The 14,061-nt window shown below is 39.7% G+C and overlaps 1 protein-coding gene across 1 annotated transcript; it reads right to left on the bottom strand.

Moving 5' to 3' along the window:
- Positions 1-1,643: 1,643 nt before the first annotated feature.
- On the bottom strand, positions 1,644-14,032 carry LOC113022034 (myosin-binding protein H-like). Its single transcript, XM_026167010.1, has 12 exons — positions 13,762-14,032; positions 12,694-12,756; positions 12,388-12,522; positions 11,595-11,762; positions 8,165-8,253; positions 7,885-8,080; positions 7,665-7,804; positions 7,338-7,497; positions 4,464-4,600; positions 3,050-3,236; positions 2,867-2,920; positions 1,644-2,175 (listed from the first exon to the last, which is right to left on the bottom strand). Exons 1-11 carry the CDS (start codon positions 13,952-13,954, stop codon positions 2,889-2,891), a joined length of 1,500 nt encoding a protein of 499 aa, XP_026022795.1. The 5' UTR covers positions 13,955-14,032; the 3' UTR covers positions 1,644-2,175; positions 2,867-2,888.
- Positions 14,033-14,061: the final 29 nt, after the last annotated feature.

Below are 14,061 nucleotides of genomic sequence, written 5' to 3'. Positions count from 1 at the left end.
TCTACAGGTATCTTTGTAACCACACATTTTTGGTCTGCAGTTGCTGGCCTCACCAACATATCCAGTGCTTTTCCTTGTGGTTTCCCTCAATGCTCCCTCCACTCACTCGGAGTAACTGTTTGAGACAGATGGCTGCCGTCCACGGACCTCTTTCTTCTAGGGAGTTCTTTCTGCTATTTGGAATATATCCAAAAACTACATTAACAATTTTTTAACAGAATTTCTGGATATCTGCAGTATATATTTTTTGCCTTACAGCAATGTTTTGATCTCAAAGTAGAAGAAAAACCCGTAATCCTCACTCTACTATTAATATATTTTTTGGTGGATATAATATATTATTTAATGCATGTTTTTACACAGTCCATCTGTGATATAATGACGCCTTTCATTGGGAGCTGGAAACCTTTTCAGTGCAGGATCTAAATTAGACAGGAAGTCTCTTGCTCCATGACCCTATTGCGGCATGTCAGCATCCAGGGAACAGCTAGAAGTAGGCTTGAGACCCATTATGGCTCATAGCCCACAGGTTAAAGCTGCACTATGCAAATTAAGCAAGTACCTTAAAATGTCAGGAAACAATGGAGCCTATCTATTTAAAGACATATAAATTACACTTGACTGTGTTGATCTTTGTTGACCTCTAAAAGTCATGTTTGCGGGTTTTATTGTGACTTATGGATATAGTTTTCATTTGACAGTCTATCCTTTTATTTCTAGTTCCTCTAGATGTCATTACTTAATTGAAACACTAGAGGGCGCCACACTCAAATAATCTGAATAAAGCTGCCTTTTCTTTTTTAGCTGGGTCACTCATTAAGATGTAGGTTTTGAACACTTTTCCCTTTTTTATTACTTTGCCACCAGAATAGTTTTATTTATCCATTCCTTTTAAAAAATGTTATATCAGTTGGCTACTGTGACTTAAAAGCACATTTTGCCAGCTGAGCTACTGATCCCTAAAATAACCCATGGGAGATGGAGCACTAGGGCTAATTTTGTCAGCCTGTGTGTGAACCCATGCATCTCTGTAACCTGGATATCTCTGGCATTCTGCCTGGTACTGTATCACTATGCCAATGACTTCAAGACCAAATAGTTACAAGTTCAGTATTATACACTGGTATTATTATTACGGACGTTCTGGCATGCTCTAGTACTTTTGGGTCTGTAAGAGTCACATGAACAACACTGCTGTCTCCAGTTTCTTACTGGACTTCATCCAGAAGCCTCATATACTCAGTAGCAATATTGGCATTGAAAGGGAAAGGTATTAGATAAATGTGTGGATATGGAAAAAAATTATAAAGAAAATATGAATTTCAAAACTGAGTTTAAACCTGTATTTATCTTTCAGGTAGTATTGAATTTTAAAAACAGCATTTTTAAATGTGTTTGGCTTACCTAACCTGCTCAAAGACTTTGTGTACAATTACATGGAATCCATTATTTGTATTTGGAGCAACTGAATTCTTTATTTTTGCTCAAATTAGTAGCACACTTAATTAGTAAATAAAGTAAATCAGTACCAACAGGCCTAAAAAATGAAGTGTTACTATATTCTAAAAACCTCAGCAAGCATAGCTTGTTTTATCAACGTAAACAATTGCAATCTATATAAATATATAACACCATAAGTGTACTCCATGTATAATCCCTGCTTTATTTTTTCCCTCCATAGAGCTTTTACAGATTATCATAGCACAATATTAAGTTTTTATTTAAACTGCTGTACACAATAGAAGCCATTACATGGCAGTGGTTACAATTTACAGAAAACAATGTATTGAAAAAATAAAACCAGAAATTAAATAGTTTATTGGTATAAACTCATTGATGTTACATGTAGTTCTCCTACGAGGAACAGAAGATCCATCCTGCAAAATTCTTGGTGTTAGATGATAAAATAGGAAAGAACAGTGTCTGACAAATTCATAATTTAGTTACAATAGACTTTGTTGTTGGGGAAAAAGCTGATTGTGGGCAAGGATATGGACTTAAAAATGCAGTTGTAGCGATACTGATGATATTTAATATTTAATTGTAATTATTTTTCATCATAATTCATTGTTCATCATAATATTTGTTAGCGCTTGGCGATAGATCAGTCTACATCCATTAGGCAGTGTGGTCACCAGCCATATATACATGTTCTTCCAGGAATCCAGCACCTTCCTGCAGGGAAACAAAGACATTATTTAAACTACAAAAGTTTTTTTTTTATCAGTGTGGATGACCATTTTAGAAACACTGTCAGGCACCTGAGACTGCAAAGGCCCCTTTCCTTCTGAGTCTAATTTGGGATTGGATCAGTTGAACAAATAGCAAAAACATATGCTAAGGAATAAATTAAGCTGCAAAAACAGCAGTGATTTGAAACAAAGCACACATAAATAATTTTCTTGTATTTTTTTAATGTGTTGTACTGTTTAAGTGTTAAGAAGTGACCTACAAATAAAATGCTCCTGAAGGAAGCTACTGCAGCTACTTCTGCTGAGTTGATGAAATGTGATTAAGTCTCCAAACTGAGTGCATGGGGAGTCATTACAGTTTTAATTTATGGGTGCTACTGATTGGAGCATTTCAGTGGCAGTGGCCATGTTTTCCAAGTTTAGTTCTCTCCAAGTATGGACACCAAGTCATTTAGGCAGCTGGTGAAGACACACATAGATCAACCTATCCAATGGATCTTATTTAATTGTTTTGACACAAATGTCCAGCTACAACAGCACTACAATCAAAGCTAACCCCGAAATATTACCGTTCTGTTAAAAGTGTTGTGACAAAGTTGTATACTTGGTGTACTGATATTCTGAGAGCAAATAAAGTGTCAAAGTATAAAAAATAAATAAATCAGATTTCTCACCTGTGAGCGTCACGATGTCAGCTTATTTCTTGTCGGCATCTGCAATCACTGGCTCTGTATAACAAAGACACGTGATATTCAGGATACTGGGTACTGGCAAAGCAAGTCCTACAGCTGAAATAGAGTTTTTACACATATCCAAAAGACCTCGGATTTTAGTACAGCTTTAAGATCCTGACTTACGTTTGACCTCCAGCTTGCAGCTGACAGTTGCCTCTCCGTGATCATTCTTGGCTCTGCAGGAGTACACACCTCCGTCAAAGTTGCCAGGCTTTCGGATCTCCAGGGAGCAGATACCCTGGACACAGATCTGCCTGAACTTGGGGTCATCTCCAATAATCATCTGGTTTTTCATCCACACAATCTTGGGCTGTAGAAAAACCGATTCATACAGTATAACTGGATGTAAAGAGCAAAACACCTTGCAAAGACTATGAACAGAAGTATTGTTGACATATTTGTGGCTTTGGGACTGAAGCAGAAACAACGTACACACACACAGCTTGGGAGTTTAGTGGCATTAAAAGATAATAAATATCTGGTGGCCTCTTTGCATCGTATTGTGCTTAGTACCATTTATCCTACATCCTGTTGGTGACCTAGTGGATTGCAGACATGAAAGAAGAGGTAAGGGACTGAGACAGTGAGCTAATGAGCTAATGGGTGCAGCTTTCGTATGTTTAAGGAAGAAGGTGCCTATGGAACAGTCTAGCTAGTTTGCACCTCTGGTAAAATCGAATCTGCATGCACATTTAGACTTTAATATTTTAAAGACCAGAACTGTGTCGGAGGTTCTACATATGTAGCGATTATCTAAGCAAAGCAAACATTCTTCAACTTCTGTATTTTGTTAATAACAGGTAGTAGTAACAGGGACCTAATAATACGTGTGAATTACAGTGCTGAAGTATGATGAACCCGGGTGGACATTTGGGGTGTGGTTTTACATGAGATCAGCACTTCGAAGATTCTTACCTAGTTATTATCCTTTTAGCATTACTTGCGATTATTGTGATGTTTCTTTCTTTCTGTAAGAGTCTGTATGAAGAATTTAATAGAAGGGTACGTCCCCACACTTTTATATGGCGATAATTTGCAAACAAAACTGCAACCAGAAAGTAGCCAATAAAATAGCTTTCACACCTGTCTGTAGTAGATATTTCGATTGAGGTGTTGACATAGAGCATTTTTATTTCGCTTGTCCTTTTAAAATGTGATATTTAGTGGGAGAAGAAAAACGTATTAAAAAGTATTTAAGCAAGCAGAGGAGACTGATCACTGATGTTCACTCTCCACCTCACAGTATAAAGCACCTTAAGACAGCGGTTCATATATTATGAATATATGAACTGAATTAGAGAATTACAAGAATGTAAATACAATTCACGTGGATTCATCAAGCAAGTTTTATAAAAAAAAAGCTTCAATTGATCTCTGTGATCTATCTTACAAGCAGTAACTTGGTCCATCAAGTTAATGACTGTAGACTGAACTGAAATTAAAAAGCACACTACTGTTGTCTTAAGACCAACAAGAGCTTACAATTGGTGCTGTTGAAGTGCTAATAGAGTGCAAATAGAGAGAGATGTTACTATACTTTTGGGGATCCCCTGACGGAGCAGAGCAGCTTGGTGCTATAGCCAACAGTAGTGGCCCGGTCAGCCAGGGATGTGGTAAACTTGGGTGCCTCACTGAAGTCACGTTCCTTATAGTCAGGAGGCTTGTAGTCAATGCCTGAAAATAGAGGAAAACACAAAATATGTAGAATGAAAAAAATTTGAAACATGAATTGCAGCCATGGCCTTTTCTATACATCCCCTCACATAGGTGATGGAGAACAAAACTGTCTGATGCAGTCATATCGCACATCAAATGGTTTCTAACCTGTTTCTGAGTGAAAAGTCAGTGTGATGTCTGACTGTCCGCTCATAAGAAAAATAGAGGTAATTATCCAGTGAAATGTCAGAAAAACAATTTGCTGTTGTGTATATTGCGTTGTGCATCACACTTTATCCAGGGATCACATAACAGATGTGTTTCTATTAGTGGAAACACATCTAATGTGGGCTGTCTCCTGTTTTGTGCCACATGTGAGAAAAAACAAATCCTGACCAGGTTGTCCGGGGAAAGAAATGTGACTAACGGGGTCAAAAGCCATTTTAAGTCATACAAATTTTTAGCAAGCTAAATCGATTTTGTTTTTTAGTTTTTATTGTAAAACAAATCAAAATGTTCATTTCTGGCTCCAGAACTGTCCTTTATAGAAATGCAAAAATTGTCAAAGATTTCAGAAGTGCCACTGCAACCCCCTCTGGCCTCTGCTCCATAGCTGCGGGGTGACCTCTCCTTTGGGGCTCTACTCAGCTCTTCCCAGGAGGGTGGCACGGTTCCCCCCCCTTTGGTGGTCCTCCTCGGGTCCTTGTACTCTGGGACCTCTGGATATCTGGGGCCTGGATCTCCTCCATACCTGCTTCATACCCTGGTGGACGGGGCTATGGCTCCCCACACGCCCTAGCAGATCGTTACATGGAGAAACCTTTGGAATACAAGCATGCTGATCCACACAGGTATGCACACAGGTGTGCACACGGGTGTTCACAGACGCGGACTACAGCTTTCTTGGCTGCTGTCTCAAAGCACATTGTGCGCTGTCTATCTTGCGTGCTGCACAATATCGTTTATTATTTAGTATCTACTGTTATCTACTGCTAGCAAGTTTATTGTGATGGTGCTGTTTTTTTTTTATTATGTTGCTCTTTGTTGTTTGCTTTCTCTTCTGTTTTTTTTTCTCCATACAGGTGATCCAGGTGTTTTTGTTTGTTTTTGGGGGGTTTTTTTCTTTCTTCCCCCCCTTCTCACCGTCTCTTCTCCCCTTTGGTTTTCTTTCTCTCCCTCTTTCTTTCATTCTTTCTCCCTGTCCTATCCCCCAGTCATGTCTGTCCCGTTTGTAGCAACTGAAAATAAAATAAATTCATAATTATAATAAAGGTCAATCAAATGGACCAATATGGCAAGGCCATGATGATCCACTTGGTAAAATAAATCCGCTTGGCATCTTTCTTGGCCTTAAGACAACAATTCTGATGGCTAAAGATCCAAACGGGACACAAAAAAAAAAAAAAAAAAAGATTTCAGAAGTGGAGCATTCAGTCTGCACAAGATCTTTTATTTTAAACTGTCTGGATTGTCTGCGGTTCCTGTAATTGATTTCCTCCCAATAAAGGAAATGGAAATCCAGCTGTTCTTGTTGCATTTAAGAGTAAGATTAAAGGGATTACAGTATACTGTACTAGTGGGTGATACATTTTCTTAATAGTAATCAAATAGTTTAATGTTTATTGGTCCCCTGATTAGCTGTCAGGGATTTCAACCACACTTCACGCTACAGAAGTGAATTTTTGATTCATTTAGTTCTATTCTAATGAACGTAAAACGGAAGCAATTCTGTTTGGCCCAAATCGTTCCTCTGATATCCCTGATGTTGACCTTGCTGCTCTGACCCCTCACCTGAAGAGCTCGATTACCAATCTTGGGTTAAAAATCGACTCTGCACTTACCTTTGATGGCCACGTGAATGGGGTGGTGAAATCGTCATTCTATCAACTCAGGCGTCTGTCGAAGGTTAAACCTTTTCTTTCAAGGTGTGATTTGGAGACTGTTATCCACGCTTTTATAACCTCACGCTTGGATTATTGCAACTCCCTTTTAATAGGGGTTGGACTGGGCACTCTGACACGCCTGCAACTAGTACAGAATGCTGCGGCACGGTTTTTATCTGGTAAAAGGAAATTTGAGCACATTACTCCGGCCCTGGCCTCCCTGCACTGGCTTCCAATTGAATTTAGGATTCATTTTAAAGTTCTTTTATTGGTTTTTAAATCTTTAAATGGTCTGGCACCTGCGTATCTGTCTGATTTGCTGAAGCCCTATGTCCCCACTCGTTCGCTCCGGTCAGCTGAGCAGCTGTTGCTCTCAGTCCCCAAATCACAGCTGAAACTGAGAGGAGACCGAGCGTTCTCTATCGTGGCTCCTAAGCTTTGGAATAATCTTCCTCTTCACATTAGGCAATCGACATCAGTGCTGGTTTTTAAATCCAGATTGAAAACGCATTTTTATTCACTGGCTTTTGACTCAGTGGTTGACTGACTTGTATTTTATTGTTTTCGCTATGTTTATTATTTTATCATATTTATTATTCGTATGGTATGTATTATGTTTCTATTGTTCAGCACTTTGGTCAGCCTTGTGTGTTTTTAAAGTGCTATATAAATAAACAATGATGATGATGATGATTACAAAAAACTGTCCCTGCTCTCATTTAAATTTAGTTTAAATTTAAAAAAGACTTACTGATGGCAGATGCCAACAATTTCAAATTTAAGGCAGGATCCACTGCTGAATGAATGAATAAATTAAAACATTTCTGATATCTTCCTTCTAATGCCTTATAGCTCTTTTTAAAAAAAAGTACCTGTCTTCAAGATCTTGGCCTCTTCTTTTGTAACAGCAGCACTCTCACTCATTCCACACTTGTTTTCACTAAACACTCTGAACTTGTAGGTGTTGCCCATGATGAGGTCTGAGATGGTGGCATTCAGTCTGTTGTAATGCTCCAACACAGTGAACCAGTCCTTTAAACACACACACACACACACAGACATGATGGATTATTAGCAGACGTATTGGGGATTCAGGACATGCGGTATGTAATTTATCAGTGGAATGTGACTATTAATCATCAGAATGAGTTAGCTGTTATGACCTGAAAACAAGCGGCCCTTTGGTACAGAATACTTACTCCAGTTTTTTTGTCCGCTTTCTGCACTGTGTAACCCGTGATCTCTGTGTTTCCATTGTCTTTGGGTGCAGTCCACTCCAGAGCAACATTGAAACCCCAGGTATCCACAATCTTTACAGTGGCAGGAGGCCCTGGCAGCTCTGCGAACAAACAGGCATGGGTTGAGTATCAAATAGGACAGTTTTAAAGGCATCTCACACAGTATCAGAAATTTACTCACCAACAATTTGAAGGGTAATTTGAGCCTTGTCCTCAAAGTCATCCACCTTCACACACATCTCGTACACTCCAGAGTCCTCTCTCTCAGACGCACGGATGAACAGGATGCTGTCTCTTTCGGTACTGCGAATGTTCACCCTCTTTGTGTCAAGGGGCTGCCCGTTCTTTGTCCAGGTGACCACAGGTTTGGGTTTTCCCTGAGAGAAGAAGCAAACAGACAGTGAATTCCAGTGTGTTATTTATTACCCATGGAGCAATGCACAGAAATCTTCCAATCTTACTGTGAAGGGGATGGTCAGATTGATCTTGTCTCCAACATTAGCGACATATCTCTGCCTAAGAAAACGAGGTAGACGGACCTTGGGACGATCTGGGGAGGAAATCAATGAGGAAAATAATTAATGGTTATTTGAATTATTTTCTTTCGTATGCTGTTTGCAAGATATATGTATGCAGGACCCCTCCAACTTGCTTAGTGTAAATCATTCCTTCTCTCTTTTGGAACCCACCTCCACCCCATCTCCGCCTCACGCAAGTCACTCCATCCAAGTTTCCATCTTATCTTCACCACCACCAACATCTAGGATTGTGGCCTAATGCCATCACCGCTGGAATTTCATTCTCTTGTGTTAAGTCATCAGTCTAATCGCGAATAGCATAATTGAATTCTGTAGATCAATAAATCACGTTCAATTCCTTCTAATGATCTGTCCTTATTGAACAGAGAAACCAAGAACAAGGCTCAGTCATAGGATAGTGACTTGTGAATCATAAGGTACTGTCGCCCTATACACTAGCCTGATATCATTATTTATCATTTGTTTTACTCTCAATGGGAACCATTATTTAACATCGCATTGTCCATTCATCCATCTGTTTGATTCATTTTCTTCCGCTTATACAATTCAGTGCCACAGTTGAGCTGGAGCCTAACCCAGCTGTTATAGGGTGAAAGGAGGGATACACCCTGGACAGGTCACACCTAAAGACATATTAGAATCACTATTCAAACTAACATGCTTGGCTTTGGACTATGGAAGGATGCCAGGACACTCAGAGAGGACACGCAAAGGTCCCACCCACTAGATTGAAACCCAGAACCTTCTTGCTGAGAGATAACAGTTCTAACCACCACATCCTCGTGCTGCCTGCATTATGTTGTGTGAAAAATATATTGCAGTCTCTGTCAAGCAAGAGAGTCATTTTTAAAATGGTTTATTGTTATTTACACTAGCTGTGATATTTTTTTATTTATTCTTGATGAGTTTGTATAGTTGACTGTAGGGCTGTGCGATATGACCAAAATCTCATATCCCGATATAAGAATTCTATCGTCCCGATAACGATATAAATCACAAAAATGTAACATTTTCTGTAAATTCTGTGAATCTCGGGCAGCTCGACTTGCGGGAAGTGTTTCCAGCTGCGCGTCGTGTAGCTGGAGTCGAGTGTTTTAACAGATGCATGAAACTATACATTTTTAGACATAAGTTGTAACGGCCGCCGTTTTCTTTGTGAGTATTTATTACACGGCGTGCTGCGGGGAAAAGCCTGTTCTAACGTTTGAGTCTACGGTTTATTTTTTAGCACCTGGCGGCTCTTTTTCACTTCTCATCCGTAAACAATCTGCTCTTTCACGTGATTCAGTTTGTTTTGAAAAGTCTCAACAGGATCTTGAGTAAGTAAGTGAGGGAGCGATTAGGAGTTATATAGAGTCTTTCGATCTATTTAGTGCATTACAACATAGGAGAGTACTTAAGCAAGATAGTATTTGAGTGTACAGGCATGTAAATTCATATATATGCATCTTTATTAATATGGCATACACATGAAGTTGCATATGAAAGAAACTGAGACCTATGAACATGTAATTTTATAAACATTACATTTGTATGTTTTCATGCCAAAATCAATATAAATCAAATTAACATAAAGTTGATATGAATGCCTTAATTGTTGCTTTATTTATTATCGTATTCACAAAAATTGATCTACACTTGTTGTTTAGCTCCTTGCTGTGTAGTCTCTTTTGTGCGATGTAACTGAAAGCTGACAATCAGTGAATGAAAAACAGAAATGTTTCAGATGGTTAAACACTTGGAAGTGTCCTGCTGTAGCTTGTTTGTAAAAGTGATTTGCAGAGAAGCAACACCTGCTGAGTGCAGCCCAGCAACATTTGTCAGGTCTCTAAATAAAGCAGGCGTACTTTAGTCAGTATATCGCTTCTCATGACGCATGATTTGGAGATTCGGTTACCCCCACTCACATCAGAATGCATTAAAATCGCAGATGAGATAAGCAGACACTCATCTGGACACTCCTAAAAGCAAATGATGAGTAAACATTAAATGGGATGTAAACTGTTAACTGTATAAAAAAAAAAAATCAAAAAGAGGGTAAGCTAAGGTATTAGAAAGTATACACTGCATGTTAGGTGTCTTATCACTTCATGTGGAGAGGATTAACCTTAATAAAGATTTGTGCTGTAAAGTCCATGGCATGTTTCAAGATAAACAGTGAATCTCCAGCGGTGTCATGAGATTTAGGTGTCATCTGAGAGGTTAGAAGGATACCATCCACCCCCTCTCTACTCTGAGTCAGGACACGCTGGAATTTCCCATCCACCCCCTCTCTGCTCTTAACCCTTCCCTAAATGCTTGCAGTCAGATCACTTGACACCATCGATCTTAGAGAAGGGAGCCTGACATTCCCCTCAGCGTGAATCCTGGCAGGGATCACGAAGCAATGCCAAACCCTCCATAGAAAAGTCTGTGTTAACAGCACAGACATCCCAGTTATTTTCTAAAGCTTTGTGGTAATTTTGTAGGAAACCATTCATAAGTTGATTCTATATGGAGGCCACCCGCTATGGTGAACACGATGGTTAATGTGACTACTGAAAGACTGCCAGTTCAGCTGGGATCAAGTTGCCTTCCCTCCCTGTTTGACTCTCCATTACACATAACGATGATTTGTGAGGGGACCCAGAGTCATGCAGCTCCTCCTTATAAAGCCCTCAGGGTCCAATCATCTTTCACAGCAATTCAGCTCAGATACATATACTGTCTATGATTAACACTGTAAGGTGTGCAGCAAAAGTAAAACCGTCCACTTATCAAGTGTGTAATTATCACACTGTTGCCAGCTCGGTCGGGGTTTCAACTTAAAGTGGAAACAAGAGAGAACACCACAGTTTTAAAATGCAACATTGCAGGCATGTGCCAACAGGACATGGACAGCTGAGAGGAAAAACATTGCTGAGCTTCTTAGCTTTGACTCCTGCACTTTGCAACTCCCCTTTCTCGTGATAAACTTTAGGCTATATCTGTTTCAGATGGTACGCACTGTCCTCTTAAAACACTAAATTTAATCATTTAGCACCTGGGAGAAAGTTTAATTTCATATATATGATGTAGAACGTCTGTTTATCTAGTGGATTTATTAAACAGCACTGATGTAAAAATTGGGAAATAAGAGTAGAGAATGGCCTGATTTTGGAATGATTTTTTACAGCTTTTATGGTTGATTAATTGTAAAACAATTAGTTTATGGTATTAAATACATAAATAGTATGGACAATATATTAAATAGTATTGTTAATTCAGGATTTAGTACCCTTTAGTTTATCTTGTAAATAATTGGTTTTCCAAGAGGTAAAATTCCCTTATAGAAAATGTTCAGATTATGTTCTCTATTGGAAACACTTCTTACCAGCGACCTCCTTCACCAACACAGGCTCAGGGAGGCTAACGGGAGGACTGCGGCCACCTTCGTTCACAGCAACCACTCGGATCTTCAGGCGGTCACCAGTGGTTTGGTTCTTGATAACAAAGCGGGAAGACTTCTGCAGTTCTTCATTAACTGCTTTCCAATCCTCAGCTGGATGAGAAAAATTACACACAATGATGAATGAGTTTAAAAAGCTGTTGTTTTTCAAAGGAAGAGTCTGCCCAATATGCAAAATGTTGAAAGAGTGAGTTTGATTTTGAGTGAATTTATACAAATTATCAGGCACTAAGAAAAATGCAGGACAGTGAGCACTCCTTTTTTGCAGCGTTCATATTCATTAAATTGCTGTGCGGGTCTGCTAAATCAAGCCTGCACTGTATTGCTGCTGACATTAGCTTAGTGCTGTAAGTCTAAATGCAGAACATCCAGCAAGACTGCAGCGGCTCCTGAAATGCCTCTTTCCTTGTAGGGAGAAGTTAGGTAGCTCGTGATATAACTCTGCGGCTGACACTTCAGGAACAGCTGCTGCTGATGTGCCTGACACACTTTAAAACAGAAAAGAATAAGAATTTCCTGACTATATTTTGAAAAAATAAAAATGAAAAACTATGATGCAATTAAAGATGCACGTTGTGAAACCCTAAAATCTGCAGCTGAAAAAGTAATTCAAAGGTCAGCTGACATTTCTGTCAGGGTATATTAATACCACTATCTGACCCCTTTCGTGGACATGCTGCTATATGATGCACGTGGTTCAGAGAAGAGCTGGGCTTACTTCCATCCTTGCAGACTTCAATGGTGTACCCATCTAGACCTGAAGCCCCAATGTTCTCTGGCTGGCTCCAAATGATAGTGACCGAAGTATCGTTCTTATCCTCAACAAAGAGATCCACAGGAGCGCTTGTGGGCTCTGCAGATGCCACATAAAATACAATTATTACATGAATGAATTTTAAAGACAAAGCTTATAGTATGTTGGAATACATTTTCCTATTTTAATGTTGTAATAAGCACAAAGCAAATGACAAAAAACAATGAAATAGGTTTTTAAATAAAGTTTTCGCTTTCATGAAAAGGTTACCTTTGGGTGGTGGGGGCGTAGGTGGTTTAGGCTCTTCTGGTACAGGTGCCTCAGCAGCTTCAGCTGATGTTAAACAGGCATTTGTATTATTGTTGGCAGCATATAATGAGCAGAGCAACAGCATCAAATATAATCCAGCTATGCATCTCACAGCTCTCTGTCCCCTTTGCTGGGAATTCAAAGGATTAACAATGCTATCACATGGAGAATTTCCATCCAGTTAGTCTCAAATGACAAAATCATCTCAGTTGTTAAGGAGAGAGAGGAGTGAAGAGGAACACGTTTTCTATTTTTGCAGGTTGGATTAACACCAGCAGAGACTGCTGCTGGTGCAGCCTCCTGTATCGCTGCACTCAAAGTAGTTATTATTAAGTGTTATATATTATCAATTAATGCATTGAGGAAGGTGGAACATGTTTTGAGACTAAGCACTGCAGAAAGTTTTATCAAGAAGTCACTTAGAGTAGTTGCTAAAGCACTAATGAACAAGTGAAGTCCTTTAATTTACCATCATCAGTGGAGGCAGCTGGCAATTCCTCAAAAGCAGGAGTGGCAGCTGATATTAAGGGTTAGTGCACTCATTTTTATGGTAGAAGACATCACTGAGTGTGCATTTCCAGCATGGAGTTAAACGATTCAAATAAAAATGAACACATACTCCTCTGTGTGACTGTGAGTCAAGTCAGTGGGAGCATTGATGTTGGCGCTAGATTTCAAAATCAGTGTTCAACAAGACGAATTTAAGTGTTGTAGATTATAGAAAAACGCATTTTAGTCGATAAACATGCACTGTCAACATACATTCCTACAACAAACGTTTCATAATGCACTGTGACTTTTAGGATTATCTGCTTGTAAAACATGCAACATGCAAGTTAGCGTCATTATGTTTCTGCAGAAGGGCAAAAGTAAACATTTGAACAGTTCACACTGACCCCTCAGAAGTGCATGTGTCTAAAAAGTTACCATTGGATCAATTAAAGAGTTACCGACTTATCAAAAGTTCAGCCATCGAGAAAAATGATTAAAGGTGGGCCGTTTGAGACACTGCTGTGCACGGGTAATTACCAGGTGGCGCAGCCTCTCCCTCGGCAGCAGGGGCCTCTCCCTCGGTTGGGGCAGGCGCAGCTTCAGCCGGGGGGGCCTCCACGGGAGCGGGCTCCGGGGCGGGTTCAGGAGCCGGCTCTGGAGCCTTTGCCTCCTCTTTCTTGGCTGGTTCTTTCTTAGCCGCCTTTTTTATTGGGGCAGGCTTGGACGGCATGTTGGAGGTGGCAGCTAATTCCCAACTCGTTTAAGTCCTTCGAACTGTATCCAGTGCCATCATTCCTGCGGGGGTGGCAGGCTTATATATGGCTCGGCACTTTCAGA

The sequence above is a fragment of the Astatotilapia calliptera genome, chromosome 5 (genome assembly GCF_900246225.1).
Source record: "Astatotilapia calliptera chromosome 5, fAstCal1.2, whole genome shotgun sequence".
Classification (NCBI taxonomy): Eukaryota; Metazoa; Chordata; class Actinopteri; order Cichliformes; family Cichlidae; genus Astatotilapia; species Astatotilapia calliptera.
This window is presented reverse-complemented; position numbering and strand designations above follow the sequence as displayed.

Bases quoted from the DNA above. Each gene is read 5' to 3' on its own strand.
- LOC113022034 (XM_026167010.1), bottom strand. From the start codon at position 13,954: ATGCCGTCCAAGCCTGCCCCAATAAAAAAGGCGGCTAAGAAAGAACCA. The intron at 3,237-4,463 runs GTATAGTAACAT...GTTTTTCTACAG, and splicing joins CCGTCAGGGGATCCCCAAAA to CCCAAGATTGTGTGGATGAA. The intron at 2,921-3,049 runs GTAAGTCAGGAT...TTTGTTATACAG, and splicing joins CTGCAAGCTGGAGGTCAAAC to AGCCAGTGATTGCAGATGCC.